Genomic DNA, 23826 nt, shown 5'->3' on the forward strand with positions numbered 1-23826 from the left:
AAAATTTAGTAGAACTTGTCACATCACAAATATTTCTATGTGCAAAAACAGCTATGGTTCCGCAAAAAAATCTAAATAACTTGAAATGCAAATAATCGCAGAATTTTTTTTTCATTTATCATTGAATTTTCAATTTAATTGTACTTAATTTAAGTTTCTCCAAACGAAACCTTAAATCTGAGAGATTTGTTAACGTTTTTTCTTTAAATTTGAAAACGCTAAAGCAGAAATTTAATCCTCCTCAAAAATAATTTTAATGTAATAGCTGTTTTAAAACTATAAAAACGCCAATGTCGCATTTTTTCTCAAAATTAGCTGTTATAAATTATTTATGTACTTCAAAAAAATAATAGCTAAAGTAATTTATAGTTTCAATGAGAGATCTAATCACTAATTGTTAGTTTACAATTTTAGAAAGCTTATTTAAAAAAATAATTCAGTAAAATGCAACGTTGGCGTTTTTAAAGTTCTGAAACAAGTAATATGTATTAAAAACGAATAGAAATTCAAAAAAAGTTATTGAATTACTCAAGTAATTTAAAAACACAACTCAAAATATAGCTTTCTTTTTCCATTTTAAATGATAAAGTTGATACTGACTTTTTTCGTTTATTGTTAAACAGTTTTTTAAACAAAAATTTTAATTAACATTAAAAAAGTTAAAAATACGTTATTTTCAAGATAATACTTAAAAATAATATCTAATTAAAGCACTCAATAATAAACAAAATTACAATGAACAAATAGCATAAAGGACAAAAATTTGTGTACAGTGTAAACAATTAGAGCAATAAAATTACTTATATTCTAAAGGCTTTTACGAAAATTTTGTAATTAAAATCCTGCTCCTTAATTGTTTTAATTTTCTTAATAACTTACATTATTTCAATACAGTAATAGACACCTCTGAATAACGGACACCTCTTCATAACGGACATTTTTGTAGAAACGTTATAAAAGTTATATTAAAATTTCCAACCTCCCATTAGTGGACAGTTCTGCACACCGGACAATTAAAGACTCTTCAACGGTGTCGGTTGTTGAGAAGTTTTACTGTAGTATATTTCGATCGCAGATAGAATTACACGTGTCTAAATAAATATCTTATTTTACCTGATTTATCTAATAAAAATGGAAATGTGAAAAACGGTAAAATATAAAAATGAAAATATTTATTTTTAAATTTATAAAATATTTTTTCTACTTTGGTTTCACAAATGAAATGAAAGTAGTTTCACAAAAAGAATTTTTCTGCAACTCCTTTGAATAAATTTTTTTGTCATCAGTCATCACTGTTATTTGGCGCCAAGTCGTTTAATGATAAAGCCCGAATAATTAACAAAATTAAGAGAAAACAGTTTGAACAGATTTTGATAAGTTAAATTAAACAAAAACCAACAAAACTAGAAAGTAGAAAAAATAGTATATTACACTCGTTTTATAAAACTTAGTTGTGACACTCCTTCGTCGTGCTCCAAAACCATTCGTGCTACAATTATAAAACTCGTATAATAATATACTATATTTATTTTTACGACTGAAACGTCAAAACCACAATTTATTTGTTTATAACTTTCATATCCCATATGTTTTTCTATTATTACAAAATTTTGTTATCATTGCTATGTCTCTTTTAGTTGTGAACAATTTTGTTTTTATTGTGTTAAAAATTTCATCAAAAATGTAGACCTTAACCCCTATTTATTTTCATTTGACAAATAATTTTTTACAAAATTAATTGGTAAGGCCCGGATGATTTTAGGCCAACCAATTGAAAGTAAAAATAAACCTTTCTCTCCATAGACTGTCATTAGAAATTAATCTAATAATGTGTTTTTTACGAACTTTTTAAATAAATTCGTCACGCAATATTTAATTTGTTTTTTCTTAATTTATCAAACAATATATTTTTTCGAAAATATATTTCCATTTCGCCAATCTTTATATAGCTGTCATAAACTAAAATATTTACTGGGTTGTTTACATAAGTAGTTTATGGCTTCAGAAATATTTGACATAAAAAGACTCATACTAAGAAGCCTCTAATTACAAAGTAAATTATTGTTATTATTATTTTATGAACCATTAATCCTTTCAAGCTGTTTTTTTTTTTCAATTTTATTTGTCTGTGTTGCAATTTTGGTTCTAATGACCAATTTCCAAACCCTCTTATACAACTAGCGGAAATAGTGAAACCTGCATCCATTACGAAAGTACCGCCACTTCGCAACTTCTGCTTCTTCACTAGAACCCATTGAAGATGAATCCGTGTGTTTTCCACACAATAATCTGTTCACCGCCGACAGACTAATACAAGTAGTAGGACATGGTAGTAGGCAACTTCCGTTCAGTCAAGAAAATTAATTTTAGCCTGACGCTTCAGTCTTGCACGCGTTTCCACGGCGAATAGTTCGAGTGAGCAAAGTGCCGAATTTTCCCCTTGTAAACTGTGACAACCTCCCCAGCGATGGCCGAGACGGTCGAGGAAACCTACGAGACGGAAGTCCGGCGAAAAGTCATCCGGACAAGCCTCAAAATCGAAGAAGTAAGTCCCTTTATGTAACCACGTGCCTTAGGTTCGAGTTTCAAATGACGAATTTCGTAAAAATAGCCACAAAAAACTCGCAAAATTTTCATCCACTCGAAGTCTAATTTAACGATTGTCTGATTGATTTACATTTACGTCAATTAATCGACTCCAAGCCGGGGTGTGTGCCAAAAGATAAAAAGAGGCTAAAAATACGGAGCCGGGCTGCGTTTACATTTTTTCGAAATTTGGGTTTAATTTTATGTTGCGGAAATTTATAGGAGTGGACGCAATTTGCAATGGTGCACGCACGCAAACGCCCACGGGCGTTAAAATAGGCATTAAATCATTTAGCAAAACTATTTAAAAAGTGCCTTAATTTCATTCAAAATTACGAAGAATGTGGAGTAACCTTCGAGTAGTTTTGTTTGGGTCGTTAAATATTTGTTCTAAGTGGATTCTTACGTTTTGCAATCATAAAAACGGATTTGTAAAATATTCGCACAAGAGTGAATGAAAAATGAAATTCAAAAATGTTAATTCAAAAAACAGCTTAAAGTGAATAGATGAGTATTTAGTTTTTTCACGTACCGTACGCTTCAAAAATAAGATTAATTAATTCACCTAAGTTTCTAAATTTACATTTCATTGAAAATTTTAATGACGTAAAGTGGAGTGTAAAGTTAACCTTCGGTTATGTTGAATCTTCGTTATATTTAAATGTTTATTCTCAGTTAATTATGTTTGAAGTAAATGTAATAAAAATACAAATTAATGTTTTTATTCGAGCAGTGCTACTTTTGGGAGTCTTGGTAGTTTCTAATTGATGGAAGTAGAAATTTGGTTTTTGTAGTCCTGAAGTGGTGTCAAAAATGGGCGAAACGTTGGCAAAGTTCATCTTGATCAATTAAATGTGATGTTAATTAGAAGTAGTCGACAATATTTTATTATGAATAAAAAAGTCGCAGTCAGAAACTTCATGCTTAGGGTTCGTTCACATTTTATATACAGGATGATCCAGGGGTTAATCGGTCTATAACTTTTTTGATATTTGAAATATTGCCATGCTGTTTTTTATTTGATAGATCGACTTAAAGTCCACAAACTAAAAATATTTTTATTATACACAGGGTGGTGTATCAAAGTTACATTTTTTTAATGGAATACTCTATGTATTTTTGCATAATTGAATTCAACGCAAAAAAATAATGTAACTTTATGAGTCTATCTCTTTTCGTTTCGGAATTATTCAACTTTTCGTTTTTGAAAAATCAGTGCGAAGTGGCCTATGAATATTTTCCGACAAATTTGCAACAGGAAATTTCAGAATATCTTGTACTTTTAGCAAATTGTCGCTTTTTACTTGAAACATACTGATAATGTACAGGGTGTACCAAGACTCAAAAAGTTAATTAACACATTTTTTTAATGGAACACCTTGTGTATAATAAAAATATTTTTAGTTTGTGGAATTTAAGTCATCTATCGGATATTGAAAACAGCATAACAATATTTCAAATAGCAAAAAAGTTATAGACCGATAACACACTCCTGGGTCAGCCTGTATGTATGTCCAGAATACGGATATCTAAAGGTTAGGACACGCAACGGCGTACAAATAAGATGTTTCCGTCCTCAATAGTTCCGTCAGTGTCACCAGAGAGCGCAATTGTTCCATTACTGTCCAAGTTTTCAGAACAATAAATTTTAAAAATAGTACATCGGTTAAGACAAGTCAAACAAAAAAAACTACAGGCAGATAGAGCATTTTTTTAACAGTAAAGAAATAAAAATAATGCAAAAATTTTCTCATAAACTATGTTTAAAAAAAATAAAAAGTTTTACTAAATTGCACTCTGCACTGTTCCATATTTTTCACAACCCTACGAATACGGTTACATATACAAAAAAAATGTTAAGAAGAAAGTTGTATAGAATTAAATTTCTTACAAAATAGTTTGCGAGACCATATCCTGATCTTCAACCATGAAGGCCCAAAAGTCGTTCAAAAACGCTCAAGCGACTAATTTGCTTCATTTTCCCGGTGGTCAAGTATTGGAAAGTTAATTTATACCTAAACCGTTGAAGATATAAATATGGTGTCGCGGACTTTTTTGTAGGAAATTTAATTCTCTACAACTTTGTTCCTCACACTTTTTTAGTACCTTCAACCGTATTCGCTGCGTTCACAAAAATACCAGGTGGAACACAAATTTATAATTCTAAGCGACAATTCTTTGTGCACCGTCGCATATTTATCAAAACGCTGGGAATACGGTTGAATATACAAAAAAAGTATAAGAAACAAAGTTGTAAAGAATTAAATTTGCTATAAAAAGCCGCCGACACCACATTTCTATCTTCAACAGTTTAGGTATAAATTAACTTTCTGTTGCTGACTTTTTTAATGGAAATTTAATTCTCTACTACTTTCGTCCCTAGCATTTTTTTTAACAGTATTTGCAGCGTTTTGAAAAATACAGGACCAAATCTTGCGACCTTGTGTCTCGCTTCGTCTCCTAACTTATAGTCCTCCGTAGTCCAGAGTCTTCGAAAATATTTAAGACAGAATTTTTTTTTTTACGATATTTTTAAACCGACTTTCTTAACCATAAACGGCTTTGTTCCTGTATGTCGGAGCCAAACAACTATTTTAAACGCCTAAAATAGGCTAATGACACTTTCTCCGAACCCCAACACTTATAATTACTTCCTGTAATTTGCCCAAAATTTTTTTATATTTTTACTCCAAAACATTTTTTTCACGCACCAAAGCCGACATATAAACAAACTGTGTGTGAAGGCTTTTGACCAGACCAAAGCGACTTTTTAAATTTATTCAACTCAATAATGCTGTCGTTGTAATCAGGTTGCCAAGTTCTCTTTTCATCTCTGTATTTGTGATAAAAATATGCCAATTTTTGGCCGGTTATTTTTAGCGTGTTTTATCACAAAAAATAATTAAAGTGTGGGTGCTCACTATATGTCAACTACTTATTTGAATAATTGCGGTTGAGTGAATGTAATCAATTTTTAATCCTTGATGAAAAGTCCCGATAATGACCCCAAAGGCCGTGAAATTGGAAATTATAGCTAACTAAGCGATTGCCAATGTCTTTCGGAAAAATTTATCGGTTTTAAAAATATTTTTATCTTATTATTCCGCACAAATTCAGTGAATGAAGCAAATGGCAGCCTTGTCCTTTCAGCACTTGAAACGATTTTTGCATTAGATCGGATAAAACTGTAATATTCCTCGTGTAAAAATAGTCTCATCTTTTCACTTCTGTTAGCGCGGACTTAAATTTAGCCGTTCAAAGCGCGTAACGAAACTCGATTATCGTCGTTATACATTCAAAGAGGCCCAATCTATCTCGTTTAATTGCCATAACATCAGTGTCTTCATTAAATCTTTACGAATTCCCAATGATTCAACTTGCGCTACTACAAACAAACAAATTTACATATAGTTTAAAAATACAAGTGAATATTTGGCAAGCCTCATGTATTCATAGTCGATATAGCATCGAAAAACAGTCCTGTCAAACAATCCGCTTGGGATAAATAAAGAGTTGTGCAAGACGATTTTTCAAACGAATCATTGCGCGTCATTGTGAAAATAGAAAAGCGATAAAAATGCGATTTTTTATTGGGAGACGAACAGCTGGGTGTGACGTTTTGGGTGCTATTTACGTGGCCCTGTAGAAGTGATGCGTGATTGGAAAATTTCTCGTTTATTGTGTTGGTATTCAATCATACATGTGGATTTTGGTCCTGGGACATTTTTTGCAATGTTGGCAACCGGGTTTTGGCACCGGTTGGAGTTTTCAGTAACGAACTTTTTTTAGAAGCGTTTTTTGCATGCACGAGGCGCAAAAATAGGGAAATAACGAAAAATCAACTTGGCTGTTTTTAAATTTTGAGTTTGAAAAGTGTGCAAATTGCGGATGTTTCTTTCAAAGCTAAATTTTTTTGAGGTTTAAAATTTAGTTTTTCGAGAATAAAATTTTTCTTTCTGACAATAAAATTGTTAAAATACTCGCATGTCCAAAAAAAAAATTAGGCAGTTATCTAAAATGGACCGAAAATTTGAATTTGTTTTTGTATTAGTTTTAAATCAGGTAGAACCTAATTTTTCTAATAAAGTGTTAGAAAATTTGAAATATTGAGGGTTTTGCAAACCACTGTTTGTCCACATTACTGAATAAAAATGTTTGAATTTTTATCATTTTAAAGAACTATAAAAAAATAAAAAATTGTCTTGACAGCATAATGAATTTGATAATTTAAAATGTTTCTGGAAAAAGTGTATAATATTTGGAGGACAGAATTAGAAATAAAATCCGAAAACACATTTTTTGTGCACTTGTGACAGTAAGGATTAAAATGGATTAGAAATTCTCTGTGAATATCAAAAAAATTCTACTAAACCTTTGGGTAAATTAAGGTCTTAAGAAAGTTCTGAGTTTTTCTTGTTTTTCTATTTTTTGTTTATATAATAAAGGCGTTACGTTACATACGTTTGTATGTAAAATGTTTGGATTCAATTATTCTCTAGAACTAGCGACATTTTTTTAACATATTTTTGCAAATATTAAGAAAAAAATATTTTTCGCAACGACTTACTTACGTAATGGATTTTTTTTATAAGGAATTGTAAAAAATATCTGAACAAATTCACATGCACAAAGAATATAATTACGTATTCAATGACAAACATTAAAATGTGTGATTAATGATTATTAGTTTGTGAGATGCTGTAAAAATATACTTTTAAAATTTTTCTGGAAAAATTGTTTTTTTATTATCTTGGTATAAAGTTAAAGAAAAAGATTATTATCTGAAGTTTAACAAACTTTTAGCTCATCTTAAAGGTACAGTTTTTTGTATTGTGCCAACTGTGTTCATAAATATCAATTAAAACTTATCTTAATTAAAAAGAATTTCGCCACAAATTATTGAAATTAATATTTTTTGACATAAAAAGCACTAGAATTAGGCCTTTCTTAAATTATGTCAATAATAATTATTTTTTATTATTATTATTGTTATCTGTTTTTTTAGGTAAATCTAAAAGTTAACTTAGGTAAATAGTTTATTAGATAATATAAACAATTAATGCGTTTGTAGAAAAAAAATAAAAAAAAATTGGAAATGTGTGTTATCCTTCTCATTACTTGGAGAAATCATACTTAAGGTACAGTCACCCAAAATGAAAATGACGCATCCAGAACGCGTAATATAATTTTGAGGTAAGTTTGACATTTCGTTTATCAATTTGTTATTATCTTTGAAATGGAGGATTAATAATATAATATATATTAATAATCATATTATATATTATATATTATATATTATATATTATATATTATATATTATATATTATATATTATATATTATATATTATATATTATATATTATATATTATATATTATATAATATATATTATATATTATATATTATATATTATAGATTAGATATTATATATTATATTGTATATGTTAGCAAATTTAATTAATTATCAGGTTGTCGCATAACCAAATTATCATTTTTCTGCTTATTCTGGACGAAATTTCGCTCAAAAACAAACAAGATCGAGTGAAACAGGCAAAGTAGCTTCAATTACTTGTGATTTTGAGGCGTGTTTTTACAAAAGTTACAAAATAAATGAATTTCGGGTTCAGAAATGAACAAAATTGACTTTTTATCTTAAATGCGTTTGATAAAGCAAAAAAAAATCACTCTCTCTTTTTTTTTCTTTTTAGACAAAAAATGAATGTAAATTAAAACAAAATAATGTTTATTGCATGAAATATTAGTTTTTTTGTAAATTTAATATAATAACATCAGGTTTTTTTATTTTTTGACTTATTGTCTTATTTTGTAGATCTTGGACGTTTTTTTAATCAAATCTTGTAAAATAAATGGGTACCTGATTCAAAAATGCACGGTAGGCGTTTGTTTATGGACGGGTCATTTTAATTTTGGGTGACTGTAAGTCCATACGTAACTGGAGGCTGCTCCAGTATCAGATTTCATGGCACATTTGATCAACACTTTTTGAATAGTACTGTTTTCTGTTTGTTATATAAAACAGATTCTTAAATAATTTTCAAATATTTGTATTTACTTATTTTTGTGAACACAGTTTGTGTCAAAAGTAAACTTCAATTTATAAAAACGCCGAAAACATGCTTTGTGCATCCACACAAGCGTCACAATATTTTTAATTTCATGAGACATTTGCTTTCCCAAAAATGCGTTACAACTGTGTTGGCATTTATTCGAAAACAATATCAAAGTTTCAATAGATGTTATAACTACACCAATTTGTTTAAGTATTAATTAAGTATACATTGTCACGCTTTGTGCAAAGACCTACATTCGAGCCCACAGCATAATAAAACTTAATTATCTACATTTAAAGCAAACGCGTTCCATTCAGACAACCTAATGACTCGAAGTAATTGCTTTCCAAATTGCCAATCTTGTATTTAACGACATCTTCTTAGTCTCTCGATGACAGATCGGTCCGTATTCAAACACACATCTCGCCAAACGCATTCTATCCACATTTCCAACCTATATTTTAGAGCGTATGTCAACACAGGAGCGAAATTTCGCAACAAAACGAATAAATGCGTGAATTATGAACTAAAATATCCGGTTGAGACGCAAAAGAACACTTTATGTTTCAATGGATGTTTATTTTGTCTCTCAAAAGAAACTGCGACTTCCTGAACGCGTAATTTCACCAACACCTCATTCTTTGTTCTATTCTGCACCTCAATTACATAAATAAACCGTTCTATTATTATTGCTTGCGATCAAACAACCGGAGATCTGCTATAACCTGCCTCAAATTGTCCAATTTTTAACCGTTCCAGTTTCAAATATCGACTGGAACAGTTACTTACTATTTGCGTGCGATTTGCTTGAGTAGCCAAGCACAAACGCTCGTTTGGAAAAAATTGGATCACTTTTAATCTCCTTCAACGATTTGAATTTCCGCCAAAAATTTCGCTACATTCTTGGCAATTTCGAAACAGAATGTGCCTTGGACACAATCTGATCTCTCGCCTTCAAGCCGCAAATTCTTGACCCACTTTAAAAAAATTCTTGATTTGTTGAGGATTTATTTTAATTGTAGCGGAGCTGCAAATAGTGTATATTTGGTTGCGCACCCACCAGGCGTTTGCTTCGCCTGATAATTCCCAAAACCAAATTTTTTAATTTTAGCTGAGCGCATTAAAATTCTGTGCATTGTCCGATTTTGTAAACCAGTTACACTTTAATTAAAATTAATTGGTTGCAATAATTGGTTGATTGAGTTGTCAACAGGTGGTCGTCTTTTGTACCACCTTCCATATTTAATCAACCGATTTGTAAAACCATCACATTTTCATTTGATGATGCGGTGCCAAAAACTCAAAAATAAAGCTATTTGATTTGGTCGAAATATAGCAAAGGTTGTAAATTTTAACTTGTCGACTTTTTCACTTCCGTCTACAAAACGACTTTTAAAATAGAAGTTCCTAATGGAAATGGCCTGGCTATTAGTGCAAACGATGCTATATTTTAGCCTCGAAATTGTGTTAGTTTCAGGAAACCATGACTGTTGCATTCGGACATAAAAACGGACAGTTTATTATCTCAGACAGCTGGTTTCAGGAACTGGGACGGGAAAATGCATTAAAAATTAATCGGAATCGTAAAAAAATACAACCAAACAATTTAAACAAGATAATTTATAGTTATTAATAATACGAGTGCGAAAACACAAAATAAAATTCGAGGGCTGTTCTTATGCAACGAGCGTATGCGAGTTGCATACCTTGATATCGGCATAAGTAATATTCAAATTTTTTTTTGTTGGAACATTTTACTTTAAAACACGTTACTATGGGAAAGATGTTTTAAAATTGTAAAAACATTAATTTAAAACACGTTGCTATGGGAAACGTGTTTTAAAATAATGAAAACACGTTGCTTTCGGGAACGTGTTTTAAGTGTTTAAATTTATTAGACATTAAAAAAAAGAAAAATAAAAAAGAAGGCTTAAAAAATGTCAGAATAATTTTTTTCGCCCAAATTTTGTCTCATTTTTCATCCTATTTTTGATGAAATTTTGCCCAAAAATAAACGAAATCGATAAAACAGGCAGAGTAACATCAAGTTTATTTTATTTTTGTAATTTCGACTTATTGTGTCTTACTTTGTGGATCTTGGACGTTTTTTTATCAAATCTTGTAAAATAAATAAATACCTTATGCAACGAGCATATGCGAGTTGCATACCTTGATACCCGCATAAGTATTATTCAATTTTTTTTGTGGGAACATTTTAATTTAAAACACGTTACTACGGGAAGGGTGTTTTAAAATAGTGAAAACATTAAATTAAAACACGTTGCTATGGGAAACGTGTTTTAAAATAGTGAAAACACGTTGCTTTCGGGAACGTGTTTTAAGTGTTTAAATTTATTAGACATTAAAAAAACATAAAAATAAAAAGGAAGGCATAAAAAATGTCAGAATAATTTTTTTCGCCCATATTCTGTCTCATTTTTCATCCTATTTTTGACGAAATTTCGCCCAAAAACAAACGAAATCGATAAAACAGGCAGAGTAACATCAAGTTTATTTTATTTTTGTAATTTCGACTTATTGTGTCTTACTTTGTGGATCTTGAACGTTTTTTGATCAAATCTTGTAAAATAAATAAATACCTTATGCAACGAGCATATGCGAGTTGCATACCTTGATACCCGCATAAGTATTATTCAATTTTTTTTGTGGGAACATTTTAATTTAAAACACGTTACTACGGGAAGGGTGTTTTAAAATAGTGAAAACATTAATTTAAAACACGTTGCTATGGGAAACGTGTTTTAAAATAGTGAAAACACGTTGCTATCGGAAACGTGTTTCAAGTGTTAAAATTTATTAGATATTAAAAAGAAAAGAAAAAGAAAAAAGAAGGTTTAAAAAAAGTCAGAATAATTTTTTTTCGCCCAAATTTTGTCTCATTTTTCATCCTATTTTTAACGAAATTTTGCCCAAAAACAAACGAAATCGATAAAACAGGCAGAGTAACATCAAGTTTATTTTATTTTTCTAATTTCGACTTATTGTGACTTACTTTGTGGATCTTGGACGTTTTTTGATCAAGTCTTGAAAAATAAATAAATACCTTATGCAACGAGCGTATGCGAGTTGCATCTTTTGATATCTGCATAAGTATTATTCAAATTTTTTTGTTGGAACATTTCAATTTAAAACACGTTACTATGGGAAGGGAGTTTTAAAATAGTGAAAACATTAATTTAAAACACGTTGCTAATGGGAACGTGTTTTAAAATAGTGAAAACACGTTGCTTTCGGGAACGTGTTTTAAGTGTTTAAATTTATTAGACATTAAAAAAAAATAAAAATAAAAAAAAGGCTTAAAAAATGCCAGAATAATTTTTTTCGCACAAATTTTGTCTCATTTTTCATCCTATTTTTGACGAAATTTCGCCCAAAAACAAACGAAATCGGTAAAACAGGCAGAGTAACATCAAGTTTATTTTATTTTTGTAATTTTGACTTATTGTGTCTTACTTTGTGGATCTTGGACGTTTTTTGATCAAATCTTGTAAAATAAATAAATACCTTATGCAACGAGCATATGCGAGTTGCATAGTTTGATACCCGCATAAGTATTATTAAATTTTTTTTGAGGGAACATTTTAATTTAAAACACGTTACTACGGGAAGGGTGTTTTAAAATAGTGAAAACATTAATTTAAAACACGTTGCTAATGGGAACGTGTTTTAAATTAGTAAAAACACGTTGCTATCGGAAACGTGTTTCAAGTGTTAAAATTTATTAGATATTAAAAAGAAAAGAAAAAGAAAAAAGAAGTCTTAAAAAAAGTCAGAATAATTTTTTTCGCCCAAATTTTGTCTCATTTTTCATTCTATTTTTGACGAAATTTCGCCCAAAAACAAACGAAATCGATAAAACAGGCAGAGTAACATCAAGTTTATTTTATTTTTGTAATTTCGACTTATTGTGACTTACTTTGTGGATCTTGAACATTTTTTGATCAAATCTTGTAAAATAAATAAATACCTTATGCAACGAGCGTATGCGAGTTGCATACCTTGATATCTGCATAAGTATTATTCAATTTTTTTTTGTTGGAACATTTTACTTTAAAACACGTTACTATGGGAAAGATGTTTTAAAATTGTGAAAACATTAATTTAAAACACGTTGCTATGGGAAAATTGTTTTAAAATAGTGAAAACACGTTGCTTTCGGGAACGTGTTTTAAGTGTTAAAAATTATTAGATATTAAAAAGAAAAAAAAAAGAAAAAGTAAAAAAAAAAAATATTTATGAAAAATGTGAGGGGTGTTTCGATTATGTCCTGATCCTGTCATAAATCTGCGCTTAATCCCGGATTTGCGTGTGGTGGAGTCCCTGCCAAAGTTGTGTCGCTTTTCAAGCGAATTAATTGAACCGGTGATCTGGTGCACTTCCGCCAGCCGCTGAATATTTGAAATTATAAAACTGTTGAGAAAATGAACAGCACGAGGCTAATAAGTGTCACACGGGCAATAAACTAAGCGGCTATTGACGGTGTAGCCGCAGGTCGCGTGAAAATATCGTCAAATTTATTGTTTTGGTACGTTTTCGTTAAGTGCGCAATTGAGGGCGGTAAACACTGGAAGATTTCAGGAGATTTGGGATTTCAGTGAGTAAGTGAACGCCGCACGGTGCATTTCAGCGGTTTCAGGATTTCAGAATGGTGCTGACTACGCTCTTTAAATACGTGAGTAATTCCTCAGACAAACGATTTTCTCGACATTTTGAGCCTTTTCTTAAGACAGGATTAACTCGATTTGCTGAAAATAGAAGCAGCCATAAAACACAGTTCAGTAACATGTTTTGCTTATTCCTGCTAGAAGAGGAATGACTAGACGTTACATATTACAGAGGCTGCTTACCATCAATTCACAACGTTGATATAAAACAAAACTGTCATACGACTACCGGCTGTGTCATATTATTCAATGTCATTATTATTTACAATTAGTATTTTTATTACGATTTTAGGCGTAATTTATAGGTGGATGTTGAAATGCGTCGGGATTAAGAAGCTTTGATTTATTTTTGGACGTATTTTACTGAATGCAAGTAATATTTTCCTACATTGTATGGGTTTACTGGAGCCTGAAAGTTCAACTTATTCAGCAAAACTCAAATTATTGAAAACATTTATCACAAAATACCTAAGTTTTTAAAACAGGGAATTTAAGAGTAAAATAATCTGACGATGAAATTATGAGTTATTTTCATGAAAAGGGACAATTAAAATTTTGTTTTGTAAAAATTTTTGTTTGAAAAAAAATGGAAGTTTCATTGTGAATGTGGGAAAAAACCCTCTATTAATAATTTTAATTTGTATTCAAATGCGGGAGACTTTAGGAAAATATTCATCAAATTTTTTAAAATGGCTCTAAAAAAACTAAGTAAAATTTATATGGATTACAAGGATTTTAATTCACGTTTCAGGCAACAATAATATTGTGGTGTTAGTTTTTTTGAATATTTTATATTCAAATATTTTTCAATATTTTATCTCGTTTTCTAATTATTTTTGTTGTTTATTCGCCCAGTTATTTTGCCCCTGAAATGTAAAAAAAACCTTCTGAGCGGGGAGCGTCCAGAAAAAAAAATTCAATAATCTATAAACCTACAGAAATTTTTGCGCTGTTTTGTTATTAAAATCTAATGTTTTCCTAGATTCTAAACTCAAAATTTTGATTTGTAACGTAAAAGTTAAATTGATCTGGTCTGGTATTTTCAAAGTTTTTTGTGTCTTTTTTCGTGATTTTAAAATTTCAATTTGTTTTATTTCGTTATCTTGTCTCAAAGTTTCCAATAATTGTTGTCTGAATCTTGAAATATAGAAAAGCTTCCTAAATGGGCGAAGTCTAAAAGCAATTTTTAAGGGTTTTGGGGCTTTTTGACAAATTTTTTGTGATGTATACAGACTTATTTTTGAGGGCCTACATTAAAAGTGTTTAACTTCTAACAAAGATAGAACGTTAAAATTTTATATTCGATTTAAATCCACCATTTTGAGTTCAAGTAAATGATTTTTAAGATGGCTGAACTTCCGAAACTACGAGAAATGTGAACCAATTTTGAAATTTTAAATGGTGACCACCTATTTTTATTGTATCCTTGAATTCGCCTTTTGGAACTGAGTAAAATGTACCCTAATTGTTAGTACTTACCTGTCATAGTTTTTGAAGTATGTCAATTTTTTTGTTAAAATTTTTATTTGCAGAAGTTTTTTTAAAATATCACAGCCTTTGAACTTTTTACAATAAGTGAATAATTCTTTTTGCTTTTAATTGCCAATAAAGGATGCAGACTTTTATTAACATCTTCTATATCTATCTATATATCTATATATATTGAAATATTCGAAAAAAAACCGAATTTTAGCTTATGATTTTTATTTTTAATCGAGTAAACTTTCAAAATATACGATAAAGTTGTGCCACTGGATAAAAGAAATGTTAGATTTGTCCAGCATTTTCACCTAAGAAGTTCAAAATTTGATGGCAAACTGACTGAATTACTTTACAGAATTTATAAACCATAACCAAATATTATTGTTTTGCTGCTTATTCGGTAATGAACCAGTTAGAAACTAAATAAAATATTGAAGTTTGACAATTGTTGGCCATTTTGCAAGGTCTACTTGATTAACTATAAAAATTACTAAGTAAAATCCGTTTTTTATGATTTTTTTCAAAAACTGTAAGAAATAAGTATAAGACGTGCTATTTAGCGTTAAGAAAATAGGGTCGATCCATTTGAAAAAACTGAGTTATAGCCGATTTTTGATAACCATTTTGAACAAATCATACTAGCCTTAAATTTTGACCGTTAACAATTTTGAAAACTCTAGACGGCTCCTCAAACCTTTGATTATCAAATGCAAAAAAATTATTCACTAGTTGTAAAGGGTTCAAGGGCTGTGATATCTTAGATAAACCCATGCAAATAAAAATTTAACAAAAAAACTGACATATATGTTAAAAAAATGTATCAATAGCTTGGGAACATTTTACTCATTTTGAGAAGGTGAATTCAAAAATACAATAAAAATGTTTGGTTACTATTTAAAATTCCAAAGTTGGCGCCAATTTCTCGTAATTCCGGAAGCTCGTCCCTTAAAGAATCACCCTGTGTATAATAGTAATTTCAAGTATACCATTTTTTAGTCATTTTATTCACTTTTAGGACTGTTTTTCCAATGTGTCAACTGATTTTAATGTTTTTTGGCTTGACGTATTTTTGGGATATCTAAATCTAAAAAGAAACTAAAAAAACTAACAAAAAATTCTATTAAAACTTATTTTTGTTCTGAATTTTGAACAAGTTTTGCTTTGAATGGTACAGAAGTCCAGAAATCCAGAAGTCCATAGGTAAAAAGTCATTACTAAATGTCTAATAGCGGGGTAGTTTCTAGGTTTCTTGGTCTTTTTTGTGACTTCTTGTTGCTTGAGGTTCTTCTTCTGAGTCTCTAAATTCAATCTTTCATCAGGACAAAGGTTTTTTATTAAGTTTTTTTTTGAGTTCTGGACTCAAAATTTTGGTTTGAAAAAACTAAAGAGTGCCTAATAGCCGTCAAAAAAATTGAATAAAAGAAATTTGGACTATTTTTATTTTTGATAAGTTGTCTCAGCGGTTTGTAAGCCTAATCCTGTAGAGTCTCCCTCGTTTAACCGAATCTAAATTTAGTTCTATAAACATTAGATCTCGATGTAGGTACAAAACATAAACGAGTTGTTGACGAACAAAGCCCCCGTTATATATATCCTTTAATATAATTAATCGTGGTCCTCATTAGTTCCAGTAGAAAACTGTGCATCCTTATCCCAGCCCACACATGAAATAAGAATATAATTCCAAGAAGCACATTCAAAACACATTTGCGTTTATTTAAGAAGCCTCAATCCAGCAAAACATCGATTAATACAAAATCTATTTCAATTTTGACAACGCTCATTGTCCCCATCTAAATATACTTGTCAGTGGCAAAAATACCCATTTGTTCATCGGTCAATGGCCACATCCAATGCTACTTAATGATTCAAAAAGAAGTGAGACCTGGCCTGTTTAAAACCATGTTGTGCATTTATAAATACAGCGGTCTGTGTCTTTCCAAAATCGTTTTCAACCTCAAAAACCGGCCGATTTATTGGCCAACAAGCTGAGCTTTGCAGGACATGTGTTTTACGACAGTTGCGATTGTTGAAGTTTAGATAAAATTCGGAAGTGCGCACTCACGCCAAAAATAACCCAATCCTTCAACAGCGACCATCAGAAAGTCACCGCAATTTATTGCATGACAGATGCAAACGCGTTTCTTGTTTGCACTAATTAAACTAAGTGCTAAACCGCGGCAGAAACATCAATTGGAAATTAATTGGCAACGATACAAGAAGCGTTGCAGTGATCCTTTGAGCGCCATCTCGTGACATATTTTGACACGTTTGATGTTTCCAGCCTTAATGAATTAATAACTACTAGTTAAATGAGTTGGATGGTTTACTTTTTATTAGAAAATTGCTGGTATAAATAGACGCTTTTTTTGACCTTGTGGTGTATTTTTAATTCGGTGGTTTTCTGTTGCATCAAAGCTGACGGTGTTTATGTCGTGCAAAGTACGATTTTTGTGTTAATCGCAAATGTCGGCTTTTATGTTGGTTATTTTTAGTGAAGGACAGGCTCCACTGACTGAATTTTTGAAAAATCATTGCTAATTTTCTGATTTTCCACAATTAAAAAAAAATAACTACAAATTCTAGTCTAAGTGGGCTGTGGCTTTGAAATTAAGCTGGCAACAATGAATAATCTAAGGAACTAGAGTTGCCAACCGTCTTTTATTTTAGAGGACAGTGCTTTTTTATAAATAATCGTCTGGTGGTTTTTTAGTTTTAAAGGCCCTAGGTTCCTAAACATTACATTATACTTCTAAATAAAGACGAGATATTTTGGCATAACATTAGTTATTGTTACTTCATACTACTGTGGTACTGGCTTTGCAAAAATATCTTTTCCTAGTAACTTATTAATGATTAATAGTATTTTATGCAATGAGCATTTATTGTCGGTTGTTAAGATACGAGTATACAAATACACTACGAGCCGTAGACGAGTGTCGTAACAAGAACGAGAGGTTACTAAGAGACTAAAAAGTAGTGATTTTTTTGTGTGATCAGGGCGGTCATAATAAAAATGTATTGTTTTCTTTCAAAATGTGAGATTTCTTATTATATGTATTATAGTTTTCTCGCAAATTACTCATAAAAACAAAAATAAGTAAAATAAAAAAAATTGTAACTAAAAAACTGTTGAGAATATGGCGATTCTCTTAAAGCCAATCAATTTCCCAGATCTTTTTACATAAGATAAAATTAAAACAGTTTTACTTTTTCGAATAGTTTTGCTGTAATTGGGAAAATAAAAAAATTAAATTTTTTTTTAATACTTTCTCCAAAAAATTTAAAATTTTGAAAAAAAAATTATTCTATGGATTTTGATCTGTTTTTTACGATGAAACAAACCCTTTTGCTCTAAGTTTTATAGTTTCACTGTAATTGTTCCATTTTTCGTCGAGATTTTTGTCGATTTTCCTGGAACACTTATCATGCAATAACTCTCAAACTATTAGAGATAACCCCATGAAGCTTATCATCTTTGGAAAGCTCGTTTAATTATCTATCTTTTCCAAAAAAGATCATTGTTCTCCGACTAATATTTTTTTCGCAAATTGCTCATAAAAGCAAAAATGAGTGAAATTAAAAAAAATCATAACCAAAAAACTATTGGGAATTTGGCGATTTTCTTGACGCCTGTCGATTCCCCGGATTATTTTACATAAGGTAGAATTAAAATAGTTTCACTTTTTCGAATAGTTTTGCCGTAATCGAGAAAAAAATTAAAAATGGTTAATACTTTCTCCGAAGATTTCAAAATTTTTAGAAAAAATTTTTTTATGCAGATTTTGACTTGCTCTTTACGATGAAACAAATTGTTGTGGTCTAAGTCTTATAGTTTCGGTTTCGCCGTAACTGTTTCATTTTCGTAGAGATTTTTGTCGATTTTCGGTACCTGGAACACTTATCTATCTTATCATGCAATAACTCCTGAACTAATAGAGATAACTTCATAAAGCTTATTATTTTTGGAAAGCTTGTTTAATTATCTATCTGTAAAAGTTATTGTTCTCCGACTAATAGTTTTCTGGCAAATTACTCACAAAAGCAAAAATAGGTGAAATTAAAAAAAATCATAACCAAAAAACTATTGGGAATTTGGCGATTTTCTTGACACCAGCCAATTCCTCGGATCATTTCACATAAGGTAAAATTGATACAGTTTCACTTTTTTGGATAGTTTTGCCGTAATTAGGAAAATGAAAAAAATAAAAAAAATGTTAATATTTTTTTCGAAAAATTTAAAATTTTGAGGAAAAAATTCTATTTTATAAATTTTGATCTGTTCTTTACGATGGAAAAAACCGTTTTTGCTCTAAGTCTTATGGTTTCCCCGTAATTGTTTCATTTTTTATCGAGATTTTTGTCGATTTTTGGTACCCAGAACATTAATCATGCAATAACACCGGAATTATCAAGAATAACTTTATGAAGCTTGAAATCTTTGAAAAGCTCTTATAATTATCTATCTTTCTCAAAAAAATCATTATTGTCCGACTAATAGTTTTCTGGCAAATTGCTCATAAAAGCAAAAATAGGTGAAATTAAAAAAAAATCATAACTAAAAAACTATTGAGAATTTGGCGATTTTCTTAGTGCTAACGGACTTCTTGGATCATTTTACATAAGATAGATTTAAAACAGTTTCACTTTTTCGAATAGTTTTGCCGTAATTGGGAAAATAAAAGAAATAAAAAAAATAAGTAATACTTTCTCCGAAAAATTTAAAATTTTGAGAAAAAAAAATGGTTATTGTCAACTGCTCAAGACAATCTAATAATTGCTATGGTATTTTCATTCGGAAATTAGTAAAAAACAAGTTACTAACACTCCGCACATAATGTAGCACCTGACTAAGTTTTAGTTTTTTATTTAAAATGCTTTATTTTACGTTTTTAAGAGAATTTAAAAAATTCTTCTCCAAATAACCAAAAACAAATCTACCAACAATAAATATTTACTAAAACACTAAACTAAAAGTGATTATTATCACTTTAAAAATGGCGTTAAATAAAAATAATTCCAAATTTTATCACAACTTATAGGTGATTTTAATGTTTCCAGGATTTTTAAAATAGCTTAATCTCTCGCTAGAAATACTATACCATAGTACATTCCAATTGGTTACAAACTGTCACGTGGTTGTCATAAAGCATTCTGATTGGTTACAAACTTATAAAGATATGTATAATGAATCAATAAATAAAAATACAAATAAAAAAAATTATAAAAAATAAAAATAAAAATACTCTGTCGCCATTTTTTCTATATTTTTGAAACGGCAAGTTATAAGTTGGTTAAAAGCTCAACGATTTGTTTATTTTTCGGCCGCCCGGTGTATTTCTAACTTTATTGCTCTGTTTTTAAATTTTAATACTCAACCGCAATAAAAGCCTCGTAATTCTCGATTTGCGCCAAAACAATGAATCAGTTGCAAGGCAAGAGCAACAAAATTGTCCCGAATAAAGTGGTTTATTTTTTCGTCTCCAATTAAACTCAAATTACTTACAATAAACCGTGCTTTAATGACTTGTGGGCGTCTTTGTGTGCGTTTGTGGTCACTATAACTCTACAATTTCCCGCAAATTTTGAACGCACTTTTCAAGTGCCATCATCATGTGAAAATAACGCAAAAATGAACACAAATAAACCAACCTAGCGCCAGCAGATCACGATCTCTCAACAGTTCGTACTGCTTTTCTATATTTTGTGGAAATTAACACGTTTTAAAATTAGAAGAATTATTTCCAGAGCGGTGCAAAAAAGCGCGTTTTGACGAAAATTGGCTCATTATTTTGATGTTTGCTTTAATTTAATAAACCAGGTGCGCCGAATATTCAAAATACATGTGTAGAGAGCGCTCTGATACGCACTCACCACCAAAATGCGTCTCCTGAAATACGGAGACGACAGCTTTAGTCGAGAGTGCGCGATTGTAGCTGATCGTCGATTTTTATTTGGTGGTTCCGGTACCAGTGAGTGGTTCTGTGTGCGAAAAAAAGGCATGGGCCATGGAGTTTTTCCAGGAATGGTCCGTGCGACAGGTAGGAACCAAAAAAAAATCCGGGGGTTCCCCAAAGGGCCCAAAAACGGCCCACTCGGGCCTTGGCTCGTGTTCGCCAACGCAGTTTTGGTGTCAATGTTGCAGTAACATTGCAATGTTCTCTATTAAAAGCCTTATTCATAGCATATTCCGAAATAACCCTGATACAAATTTGCTACATGTAGATACATCGATTGCCAACTCGAAATGAATCACAAAACGGTTATAAACACTTGCAGATTTTATAATAACAAACTTGAAATGTAGCGTTTATTGTCTGAACAAGTTTATAAATATATAGGCGAGAGTTTTAAATGTACCGCCAAATTTGCGAGTTACGACATGCGGTCATAAATTTTTAGGTAATTCGGTGCTTTTCAGCAGAATTGTCAAAATAATGGCAACGATTAGTCACTGTCTACCCACAATCTCGAATTACGAAAATACATTTTTTTTAAAGGCCGGAAATTGAAAATTGTTTTTGGCGGAAACATTGCAGACTTTTGGCAGATTTATTAAAGTAATTACTTCAATTCATTCAAATATTTTTCAAGCATCAAAGAGATTTTTGTCGTAAAAAGTTACTTCTGATTTTCAATAAGGTGGGAAAAACTGATTAACACTTTTACAATAAGCAAGAAAAAAAATCAAAAACTTAAAACGTTGCGAATACTTAAATATACAGGGAACAATTTAAAAGTGTTTTTCAATTTTCTACCAACATTTATTCTGAAAATACAAGGCTAACTTGATTTTTTTAATGGCACAAACGGTCAAATAATGGCACAAAAGTTCCAATAATTTTTTCCAAGTTCAGTGATGTAACATACACCCACCTTTATTTTTATTAGAAGGTAAAAAGAATTCAAAAATTTAATTCTGAATTCCTGGAAAAGTAAAACTAAGTTAGCTTACAAAATGCTGTTATTACCGATCTGTCACTTGTATATTAGGCAAAAATCAAACTTGTGTTACAAACAATGCTACATTTAACTGAAACTAAGCTTACAGAAATTCTTATGATGTTTGGTTATAGCGACAGAAAGCCCAAAAATGAAAGGAAATCATCTTTTGTAGCATAAAAATCATGTTTTTCGTGATTTAGTTTTTTTTATTAAAATGTGTGTTTTTTTGTTAAAACTGTTATTTTAACAATTGTTATTAAGTTTTACTCATTTTTTGGACAACGTCCAAGTGGCAAAGAGCTAACGTTAGATAAAGACATTAACAAAATTTTACATTTTTCAAATTTTTTTAAACTTTCGATTAAAATAAGGTATACATGTGTTACACCATAGAACTCAGAAGAAACGCTCATCTTAAAAATATTAAATTTAACCCTTCTTGCTATTTAAAAAAAATCAAGTTAGCCGTGTATCCTAAGAAAAAAAGGAGATAGAAATTTGATAAACATCTAAAACGAAAGAATCTATATACTCCTAAGCATAAGTATACCAAATTTCAATAAGTTCTGATAAATAGTTTTTGTGATATTCCACTGTATCAACACTTTTTAGCGACCCTGTATAGAACTATACCTAAAAAACTTATAATTGCGCAGAAATCAGCGTGAATTTTTTCAGAATTTTTTTGCAATATTTTTTAACAAATATGAATAAATTCAGAGTATTGATTATTAATTAAATACAGGGTTACAGAATGGTTTAACTGAGCACTTCAAAATGGGGGAAACAGAGTTTAAATTCTATCATACGAGATCTTTTTTAAAGTTTTGCCTTCACTTATTTTGAAAAAAGCTAGCTTTTACTTATTTTTTCGTCAAAGTTTAAGCAGCAAAGGGCTAACGATAAATAAAGACAGTTCTAACGCTAACAAAGTTTGATATTTTTCAAAATTTTTGTGGTTTGATAATTTTTTTATATCTATTTAAAATATGGCTTGGATGTGTTGCACCATAGAGCTTAGAAAAAAGTGCTTTTCCTAAAAATAATAAATTTTACTCTTTTTGCCATTTGAAAAAATCAAGTCAGCCTTGTATCCTCAGAACAAATGGCAATAAAAATTTAATAAATATCTAATACGATGGAATTTATATACTTTTAAGCATGTGTATACCAAATATCAATAACTTTTAGTAAATAGTTTTTATAATATTTAACTGTATTCATACTTTTTAGCGACCCTGTATATTAAAATATTTATTAATCAATCAAAATGTTATGATTTCTTAGTGTTATTTTGAAACGTAAAAAAATACGTAAAAAAAGCAAGCCATCAAATTATGTTTATTTAAATTTTTCTTTTTTATTAAATTAATTATTTGTTTAGTTCTTTATTGCACAAAACTATACCTATTTAAGCTTCGTTTATTTGAATGACGCAAGAAATATTTTTTGCTTCGACTTTATTGATTAATTACGAGTAATTATAGTAAGTATAGTATTTTACAGCAAACGCTGAATTTTTTGTCGTTATTAAATTTTATGATACAGTTTTGCAGACTCAAGTTAGTTTGTGAAACAAATTTTACATAATTCTTTACTTCTTACTCACTTAACTCAGTGTAATTTTTATTTGTTCCGATTTTTAAAGAAATATTAAAAATGAGTTTTGCCTGTAAAAACATTATGAACCGACAATTTTTTTTCAAAATATTTTTTTGTATTGAATTGTCTTTCGTCAAATTATCCGTAAAATTTTCTTGACTTCATTAGAAAACCAAGCTCATTTAAATGAACCATCGACTTTTAACAAATTCTGTAACAAAAATGAGTACGGTATTAAGTAATTTTTTGTGATTTTTTTAATTTCTGCTGAATACAAAAGGACTGTAGAAAAAAGTCAATAATTTTTTTTAGTTTTTTCAAAATATCCATGAAATTTTTCTCTTCCTGAACCTCCGACTTTGAACAAATTATGTAACAAAAATGACTGTGTTAAGACATTTTTGGTGATTTTTTTATTTTTGCTGAAAAGAATAGGACTGTAAAAAAATAGTCTTAA

General features: G+C 30.0%; 1 protein-coding gene across 11 annotated transcripts in view; it reads left to right on the plus strand.

Annotated features, from left to right (window-relative positions):
* The first annotated feature begins 2361 nt into the window (after positions 1 to 2361).
* The window catches only part of tmod (tropomodulin), a 45402-nt gene continuing 23937 nt past the window's right edge, over positions 2362 to 23826 (plus strand). For 6 of the 11 annotated variants that reach the window (XR_010334788.1, XR_010334786.1, XR_010334787.1 and 3 more), the window contains exon 1: positions 2363 to 2545. Coding sequence is in view for 7 of the 11 variants with exons in the window: in XM_015978312.2 (XP_015833798.1) it covers positions 2468 to 2545 (78 nt within the window). In the remaining 4 variants the exon portion in view is untranslated. Of the gene's footprint in view, positions 2546 to 13246; positions 13349 to 20704; positions 20864 to 23826 lie in introns of those variants that run through there. The other 5 variants (XR_511484.3, XM_008196174.3, XM_015978309.2 and 2 more) reach the window with 4 other exon arrangements.

The sequence above is a fragment of the Tribolium castaneum genome, chromosome 7 (assembly GCF_031307605.1).
Source record: "Tribolium castaneum strain GA2 chromosome 7, icTriCast1.1, whole genome shotgun sequence".
NCBI classification, from domain to species: domain Eukaryota; kingdom Metazoa; phylum Arthropoda; class Insecta; order Coleoptera; family Tenebrionidae; genus Tribolium; species Tribolium castaneum.